This window comes from Neophocaena asiaeorientalis, unplaced genomic scaffold, assembly GCF_003031525.2.
Source record: "Neophocaena asiaeorientalis asiaeorientalis breed wild unplaced genomic scaffold, Neophocaena_asiaeorientalis_V1.1 scaffold283, whole genome shotgun sequence".
Lineage (NCBI taxonomy): Eukaryota > Metazoa > Chordata > Mammalia > Artiodactyla > Phocoenidae > Neophocaena > Neophocaena asiaeorientalis.
Genome location: NW_020172827.1, coordinates 39,874 through 50,012, shown reverse-complemented (window position 1 = coordinate 50,012; position 10,139 = coordinate 39,874). Strand labels below are relative to the sequence as shown.

At 39.4% G+C, this 10,139-nt stretch overlaps 1 protein-coding gene across 1 annotated transcript; it reads left to right on the top strand.

The window, feature by feature from the left end:
* Positions 1-555: 555 nt before the first annotated feature.
* On the top strand, positions 556-1,543 carry CCDC190 (coiled-coil domain containing 190; the record flags this gene model as incomplete). Its single annotated transcript, XM_024741971.1, has 2 exons — positions 556-683; positions 964-1,543. Coding segments are annotated over 2 exons (708 nt in total), but the record flags the coding sequence as incomplete, so codon positions are not given.
* Between the last annotated feature and the right edge of the window lie 8,596 nt (positions 1,544-10,139).

Below are 10,139 nucleotides of genomic sequence, written 5' to 3'. Positions count from 1 at the left end.
CTTTAGGTTTTTCTGTTTCCATTCATCATGCCAGATCAGCCTATTTTGTAATGTGATCCAATGGTATTCATATACTCTTTCTCCGCCCAGAGAACTAGCTTCGATCATTCTTTTCCTTCTTCTGTTAATGTATTCGTTTTTTAGGGCTACCCTAACAAAGCACCACAAACTGGGTGGCTTGAGCAACAGAAGTGTCTTCTCACATTTCTGGAGGCTTGAAGTCCAAAATCAAGAGTCGGTTCCTTCTGAAGGCTGGGAAAGAAGGATCTGTTCCAGGCCACCCTCTTTGGCTTGTCGATGGCCATCTTCTTCCTGTGCCTCTTCCCATCACCTTCCCCCTATCTGAGTCTCTGTGTCCAAATTTCTCTTTATTATAAGGACACCAGTCATATTGGGCTAGGGCTCACCCTAATGACCTCATCTTAACTTGATTATCTCTGTAAAGGGCCTGTCTCCAAATAAGGTCACATTCTGAAGTACTGGGGATTAGGACGTCTACATATGACATTTGGGGAGGATACAATTCAACCCATAACACCTATTAATTAACTCAAAACAGATATCATCAAGAAAATGTTCTCCTCTTACTTTGAGAAGGGAAGTCAGAAGAGACCAGAAGATGTTCTTATGTTCTCATCACAGGGAGGACAGAAGCACAGGGTTCTACAGGCTAATAAATTTAGGTAAGAAAATGCTTACTAAACTCATGGATATGGCTTCTTCCCAAATGACCTCTTTACATCGTCCTCTCCCTGAGAAAGTGCTGCCTTTTTCTTCTTAAGGAAAGAGCCATTTCTCCACGTTGTTACCACCCATTCTGACCCTTCACGCTCTTCCCACCCACTTTATTACCTCACCTAATACCACACTGAAAGGGGTCATGGTCTAATAACTTGAAAATGCTAAATATGAGCCTCTTCATCTGTTTTCAGAGACCTTTCTTCTTTGTACCTCCTTTCCCAGAGCACTGATGACAAAGACGATCCAAGAAATATACAGAACCAAGTCCCAGATGCCTCCTTTCCATCACACTGGTCCCAAGGACCCCATGAAAAGCAAAAGGCAGTCGCTATCTCAAAATCACAGAACTTCCCACTTTATAGAAGAGAAGCCGCAAGCCCAAGAGAAATATTCTATAAACCCACTGAAGGGCAAAGACTCCAACAAGGGCATCTCTCTTCTATGTCAAGATCAAGACGTCTCCACTCACACCCTAGACCAAGGCCCCAGTTCCAGCCCAGCTGGTGGTAGCAGAATGGCACACGGCGATGAGACCAGATCAAATGATGCCAACAAAAGGCCAGACCACACCACTGGGAAACAAATTCCCCTGAATCCCATGGAATGTGGAGGGAACTTCAAAGGCGAGCCCAAAACATCAACCTATTCAGAGTTGTTTGCAAAGGCCAGAAACACTCACTACCTCCGGCACCAGGTCCCGCCTGAGTCTGAGAGATTGCTTAGCATTGGGGAGATCTCTGGGCACAAGGAATTCTCACAGTACAGAGCAGAAAAGGGCTGTAAAAACAGGGTGACCATCTAAGTTACTTCCTCTCTAACCATCTAACATATCCTCACAATAACATATGCTATAATCACTAAATAAAAGTATTTGTCAAACAACTGTAGCAAGCAATACAAATATATATATGCAATACATATATGTGTGTGTGTATATATATATATATATATATACTTTTTCTTAAAACCTAGGTTTTTGTCCTTTTATGGGAATACAATCTTTCACTGAATGAGCAATGTTAGCATGAAAAATGAAGGGAGAGATGAATCTTCCAAAACCATTTTAAGCAACGTACACAAGTTGCTAATATCATCAAAATTATGAATCTACATTGATGTCTAGAGTTTTCCTGAAAGGTAAAATATTACGGATCCTGTTTACATTTGCCACCCTTTTCTTATAGGAGATTCTTATGGTGCCACCTGCTGGCCAAATGGCGTGGCTCTTCTGTTTGTTTTAGTTTCACATATAAAGGTAAGAATAGAAACTCAATTGAAAATATGTACATAATATGGTCTATAAATAAAAACTCCTCTCCCACCACAGCTCTGTGCTCTTTTTTGAAGCCCTTTCCTTTCTGCTTTTATTTCCAGATAGCTCCATTTTGGTTTTCTCATTCCCACTTTCTTTTTTTCTAACATCTTTATTGGAGTATAATTGCTTTACCATGGTGTGTTAGTTTCTGCTTTATAACAAAGTGAATCAGCTATACATATACACGTATCCCCATATCTCCTCCCTCTTGCGTCTCTCTCCCACTCTCCCTCATTCCCACTTTCAACCTGCTCTTATCAAACTTTTTGGATGCTAAAAAATGAATAATGAACAGTTTATAAGAAATATGTCCCCTCTAACATTTTCTTCCAAGAAGCAAAGCAGTGGGGGAAAGCAGGTCAGGGGCAACAAAACTGACTGATGAATACCTAATTTATTTACACCATCCACGACTGTGCTGGCAGGAACAGGAACACCCAGGGTGGAGAAACTCCTTTGCAAACTTCCCAGTCCTTTATTGTGTGTTCTTTCTCCTTGTATATCTCCACTACAATCACTCCTCAAGGGTGAGTTCTCAAAATGATTCACCCCACTTCTAAATGGGTCTTTTCTCTGTGCTGGCCATAACTTCAGAACAGGGTCATTGCCAAGGCAGCAAGGACCTGGCCTCATCCTAGTCCCCTCCTCCACTTGATTAATCGCCCCTGTTCCAAGTACACCTCAGTCTCATGAACTTGAGAAATAAGCATTCTGCACGCTCCTTCTTGTTATCCTGCTTGTATCTTCAGATATCTGATGGACCCAGATCTGCCTGTATCTCTAACTCCAAAATTTTATACATTCTATTTCAAATGACATTTCATGAATTGCAACAAAATTGTGCATTTACAAATCTTCTAACGTCATAGATTTTATTCTTATCATTTAGTCTAATACATTTCCTTCTTCAATATGATGGATACAATACTTTTATTGATACAACTCAACACAACCAGAGGGAAAGCTGTTGCATGGGTCCTTACTTGTCCTAACCCATTAAATTCTATAGAACAGTTTAAATCCTTAATCTTCATAAGCCACACTGAGCTCCAGGATAGCTCTCACCCAATCAGCTTAAAGTCATTCATTCATACCAGAGGTCTCATCTGGGGATAGACGTGCTCCCCAAAAGACATGTGATAATGTCCAGAGATATGTTTGGTTGTCACAACCCAGGTGAGGGGGGTAAAAGACCCTGACCTAGAGACAGTAGCACTGACATATATACACTACCAAATGTAAAATAGATAGCTAGTGGGAAACAGCTGCATAGCACAGGGAGATCGGCTTGGTGCTGTGTGACCACCTAGAGGGGTGGGATAAGGAGGGTTGGAGGGAGATGCAAGAGGGAGGGGATATGGGGATATATGTATACATATAGCTGATTCGCTTTGTTATACAGCAGAAACTAACACAACATTGTAAAGCAATTATCCTCCAATAAAGACATAAAAAAAAAGAGAGAGAGAGAGCGAGATAAAATATAAAAGACCCTGACCTATAGACCATTGTATTAAACTTTGCAAAACCCTCTAAGGTAGGAAAATCAGTGAGATATTTCTCTCATTTTATAGGAAAGAAAAAATGAGGCTCACAATAAGTAAAATGACTCTCTCTATACCAGAATGTGAATGAGAAACAAAGGCCAGAATTCTGCTTTCCTGTATTATCCTTTTCTCTCAATGAGAAGGGGGGACAACACAATGTCCAATGGCTTATGCCCTCCTTTTCAGCTATGAAATACTTGTCAACCCTATAAATAAAAATCTTTAGCAATAAAAATTAGAAAGAAATGGTAAAAAGGAAAACTTCATACTTTGATTTTGAGGGAACGTGACTTTTTTTTTTACATTCATTCGTTTATTCAAAGATGTATTGAGGAGAGACAATGTCTTCTCCATTTACTCCTACATGAGGAAAATCAGGTTTTCACCTCGTTACCTGAACCTATCCAATGGGGAGGGAATTCACTTTTCACCTGGAGGCAGAGGCTTCTGGGAACTCTGAGGTGGTGATAGCCTCTCACCCAGAGCCCCAACGTTCTGAAGACAACTGAGGGGGACCCTGAAGGTTCCCACGGTCCTCAGTGTGGAGTAAGATTGGGTAAGTTGCTACCAGTAACACTGGAGGGACCAACCCTTCTGAGGGTGAAACAGCCCTGAAGGCAAAGCCCAGGGCATCGTACTTGGGGGGAGAATTTTGCCTCCACACCAAAAGCACTAGGGCAGTTGAAGCCTAGATCCAGTTCAAACAGAAGTCAACAGCAGCATATCACCAACGACAGCCAGCATAGCAAGGAACCGCTGCCCAGAAGAGGGAAGACCAAGAGGTGTGAACTGTTGCCTGAGCCACTGCCTTCCCTCACCCCATCTGCATCCCTGGGGCATTGAGGGCAGAACGAGCGAGACAGAGGAGGCTGAGGCAAGCTGCAATAGAACAGGAGCTCACTGGGGTGGGGAAGATGGACTTTATACCAGACAAGTGTCATAAATAAAAATACCTGAATGTGGCTGAAAAAATATCAACCAGAAATAAAACTTTTAAAATGGAAATGACTGGAAGTTATTGGATCAGATTGAGATAGTATTAAACAAAGTTAGTAGCAGCTACTGGGAGAAAAATGAAACCCACCCCAGGTTTATACCTCACCAAGCTGAGATTTCTCAATCTAATCTATGTGGAGAGGCACTGTGCTAAGAAACATTAACTACAGTCACACCTCGGAGATATTTCAGTGTGGTTCCAGACCACCACAATAAATCAAATATCAAAATAAAGTAAGTCAGGACTTCCCTGGCAGTCCAGTGATTAAGGCTATGTGCTTCCAATGCAGGGAGTGTGCGTTCGATCCCTGGTCTGGGAATGAAGATCCCACCTGCCGCATAGCGTGGCCAAAAAATTAAAAAAAAAAAAAAGTTTAAAATAAAAGAACAAAATAAAGTGAGTCACACGAATTTTTCGGTTTCCCAGTGCATATAAAAGTTACATTTACTATATTGTAGTCTATTAAGTGTACAACAGCATTATGTCTAAAAAAACAATGTTCTAATTTCATTCTTTTACATGTAGCTGTCCACTTTTCCCAGCACCACTTATTAAAGAGGCTGTCTTTTCTCCACTGTATATTTTTGCCTCCTTTATCAAAGATAAGGTGACCATATGTGCGTGGGTTTATCTCTGGGCTTTCTATCCTGTTCCATTGATCTATATTTCTGCTTTTGTGCCAGTACCATACTCTCTTGATTACTGTAGCCTTGTAGTGTAGTCTGAAGTCAGGGAGCCTGATTCCTCCAGCTCCATTTTTCTTTCTCAAGATTGCTTTGGCTATTTGGGGTCTTTTGTGCTTCCATACAAATTGTGAAATTTTTTGTTCTAGTTCTGTGAAAAATGCCAGTGGTAGTTTGATAGGGATTGCAATAAACCTGTACATTGCTTTGGGTAGTACAGTCATTTTCACATGGATTCTAATTCTAATTCTTCTAATCTAAGAACATGACATATCTCTCCATCTGTTTGCATCGGCAGGCAGACTCTCAACCCCTGCGCCACCAGGGAAGCCCCATGTTTAATTTCTTTCATCAGTGTCTTATAGTTTTCTGCATACAAGTCTGTTACATAGGCAGAACACTCTATGGTGTAAATCACAGCAATATCCTAAACAGACATTTCTCCAAAGAAGATATACAGATGGCCAACAAACATATGCAAGGTTGCTCAACATTACTAATCATTATAGAAATGCAAATCAAAACTACAGTGAGATATCACCTCACACCAGTCAGAATGGCCATCATCAAAAGGTCTACAAACAATGAATGCTGGAGAGGGTGTGGAGAAAAGGGAACCCTCTTACACTGCTGGTGGGAATGTAAATTGATACAGTCATTATGGAGAACAGTATGGAGGTCCTTAAAATACTAAAAATAGAAATGCCATATGACTCAGCAATCCCACTACCGGGCATATACCCTGAGAAAACCATAATTCAAAAAGAGACATGTACCACAATGTTCATTGCAGCACTACTTACAATAGCCAGGACGTGGAAGCAACCTAAGTGCCCATCAGCAGATGAATGGATAAAGATGTGTTGCATATATACAAAGGAATATTACTCTGCCATAAAAAGAAACAAATTGAGTTTAAATATATATATATATATATATATATATATATATATATATACTTGAAGCAAATAAAATATTATTAACCTTCAAAAAAATGTACATAACTTAAAAATACTTTATCGCTAAAAAAAAAGTCAAGGCTATTGTAATAGTAACATCATAGATCACCAATAACAGATCACCAAAACAAATATAATAATAATGAAAAAGTCTGAAATATCACGAGAATGCCAAAATGTGACACAGAGATAGGAAGTAAACAAATGAACCCATAGACTTGCTCAATGCAGAGTTGCCGCTAACTTTCAATTTGTAAAGATGCAATATCTCCAAAGCACAATAAAGTGAAACAATACAATGAGGTATATCTGTACAAGAATGCAAGTATTTATCATATGGTCCTCACCTCAAATATGGCTTGAGATATGGCCCCCTTGAGATTCATAGGAGGAAAGATTTTACCTAATTAGATGTAATATGAACTATACCCTAATATTCCCAACTTCCCACCACTTGTTTTTGTTCATGTGTTGCTGCTCTGTGTCCTAAGAGTAGGCATCAATCAATTAGAAACTATAAATGAAATGTAATTAGTTCAGTTAGTTTGAACTGCTCATGTTTAATTCCATTAAAGATGTACCATGGGGGCTTCCCTGGTGGCGCAGTTGTTGAGAGTCTGCCTGCCGATGCAGGGGACACGGGTTCGTGCCCCGGTCCGGGAGGATCCCACATGCCGCGGAGCGGCTGGGCCCGTGAGCCACGGGCACTGAGCTTGCGCGGCTGGAGCCTGTGCTCCGCAGCGGGAGAGGCCACAACAGTGAGACGCCCGTGTATCACAAAAAAAAAAAAAAAAAAGATGTACCATGAAACTGGTAATAAAGAAACCTTCCTGGTGAAAGAAAAACACATAACAAATATACACAAAGACTCCAAACACACTTAACACATGTTTCTTGGAATCAAAACCAATACCAGGGGCTTCCCTGGTGGCTCAGTGGTTAAGAATCCACCTGCCAATGCAGGGGACACAAGTTCGAGCCCTGGTCTGGGAAGATCCCACATGCTGCAGAGCAGTTAAGCCCGTGCACCACAACTACTGAGCCCACGTGCCACAACTACTGAAACCTGCACACCTAGAGCCCATGCTCCGCGACAAGAGAAGCCACGACAATGAGAAGTCCGTGCACCAAAACTAGAGAAAGCCCGCACACCGAAGACCCAACACAGCCTTAAATAAATAAATTAATTAATTAAAAAACCCAATACCAGCATGAACTCTCTTAGCTCAAAATTATTATTAATAAAATATTGTTTCAAAAGTGTGTGATAAAGAAAAAACGTATGCAAGCTATATAAAGAGATATTTAGTTATGCAATTTACGACTGGGAAATTTTTGAACACTTTTGCTGAGGACTATTTGTTCATACCAAGGCAAATGAAATGAGACAAAGGTCATAGACAATGTGTTCTAAAGCAAAGCACAAAAGCTAAGACTGCTAAAACGAGTGACTGAAATGTCTTACAGTGGTGGTGAGAGAAACAGAAGCGGACAAGCACGTGCCTGCAGAGCCATCCCTAAGTCCTCAGCCTGTTTCCCTCTTACCTTGAGCTCCAGCAAACAGGATAGTATGAAAAGAATCATTAGTGATTCCAATAATTATTTTGATTTTTTTGCATAGATAATCTCTTTTCTAATTGAAGTATAGTTAATTCAAAACGTTGTTTTAGTTTCAAGTGTACAACAAAGTGATTCAGTTATACATATATATTCTTTTTCAGATTCTTTTCCATTATAGGTTATTATAAGATATTGAGTATAGTTCCCTGTGCTATACTCAGGTCCTTGTTGCTTACCTATTTTATATATAGGAGTGTGTATATATTAACCCCAAACTCCCAATTTATCCCCACCTTTCCCTTTGATAACCATAAGTTGTTTTCTATGTGAGTCTATTTCTGTTTTGTAAATAAGTTCATCTGTATCATTTTTTAGATTCCACAGATAAGTGATATCATATATTTGACTTTCTCTGTCTGACTTACTTCATTTAGTATGATAATCTCTAGATCCATCCATGTTGCTGCAAATGGCATTATTTCATTTTTTATGGCTGAATAATATTCCATTGTGTATATAAACCATATCTTCTTTACCCATTCATCTGTTAATGGACATTTAGGGTGCTTTCATGTCTTGGCTATTAGAAATACTGCTGCTCTGAACACTGCATGTATCTTTTTGAAGTAGAGTTTTCTCTGGATATATGCCTAGGAGTGAGATTGCAAGATCATACTATTTTAATATTATTAAAGATCAGGTAGACTTTTGTATAATATGTATAAGCATTCATATTTGAATGATATTTTTCTTAAAGGATTTCCCTCATTTTCTTTAGGGGGTACACAACACACAAACACACACAGTAGTTTCCTCAAAAACTGGCTATGAAAGGAAGGTGCCCCCATGGTCTCAGACGATGGTTCACCACAAATGTTCACACCCAAAATGTAGCAGCTCTCAGGATATGAGTGGGAGGTTATCATGTTTCAGAGAGCTCCATCTCCAGCTTAGATGTGAATAGTTGCCATAATATGTTTTTCAAGTTCCAGCAAATTTAGTACATTTCAGTAGTGTATTCATCCAGGTCCATCTGGAAATAAAAACAAAACTAAATATAATTTGGGTCTTAAAATTCAAGGAAAATTAGATTTTTTAAATTTGGATTAAGAGGCATTTAACATGCATGGGAAGATTAAAAGTTAAGGATGGAAAGAGACTAGCAAAATAGGGCTTCTCTGGGAATTACTGGGAATGTGAGGATGTTATCTCATAGTCCAAACTATGCCTTACCAAGCCTATGGAAAGCTAACAGATCAAGCTTCGCTGTCTCCTAATACTCCTGTCCTTGTAGCAGGAACACTAACTACTGGTGTCATGACCAAATAACAAACAAGTACCTGCATTAAAAACAGAACAGGGACCTCAATTCTAAAATCAAGACTCTTTGATAATTATCTGATCAGCAATAAGATGAGTAGCTTTTTTCTCCTATTGCAACAACTAATTAATTCCCCAGGGATATTCCTTCATTATAGAAAATAATAAATGATTATTCATCCATACCTAACCTTACTTTTACCTCATAGCCAACCTTACAGAGGTTGCAAATAATTCACATTCAGGAGAATATCCTCTCTGAAATCTGGTTCAGAGTGCTCAGAATTCCTAGGTTGAAGAGTTCTACAGCTCACCCCTACTTTACCATTTCATCCCAAATATCACTAGAAAATAAGCAAGCCTGTTTTTAGTAACATGGAAATAACCATCTTGTTTATATTAGTCATCTCAGAGTTTTTCTGCAAGATATTGGAGATGGTAAAGGCTTTAGGGATTAACCAGTTCAGCCTCAAAGTGTGAAATGACTTCTTCAAAACATCGGAAAATGGAAACACTTGTTTTCAGTGATTTCCCACCATTGATGCGGGTTTAGAGTTGAAAGTTTGTTCACCCTGTGTAAACCAATGACCCTCCCTAGTGGCGAAGATGGGAGGTCCTAGCAAGTAACCTTGAGAGTGAAGAGATTAGTTATGAACCTAAATTTCCCAAAGGGTATTCCAAGAGACGTTGCTAAGTGCTACAGGAAAGAAAGATTCTGGGCTAAAACAAGTTTGGAGAAATCTGGGCTAAAAAATGAAAACAAATTACTATGGGACCTCTTTAAGTCTTTAATATGCTAAAGTTGTAGTGAATGTTTACAGGGAAATTATGTCATGCTGAATTTCCCTAAATGAGATGACCATGAAAACTTTGTCCATAAATCATCTTTGGTGACTATGATGATTCACTAAGCACACCTTAGAAACTCTCTCTTGGAATAGAAACTAGATTAAGATAAGTTTTTATCTCATATAGGTCAAATAATCAGAAAAGGTCTTACAAATTCCAGATGGTGAT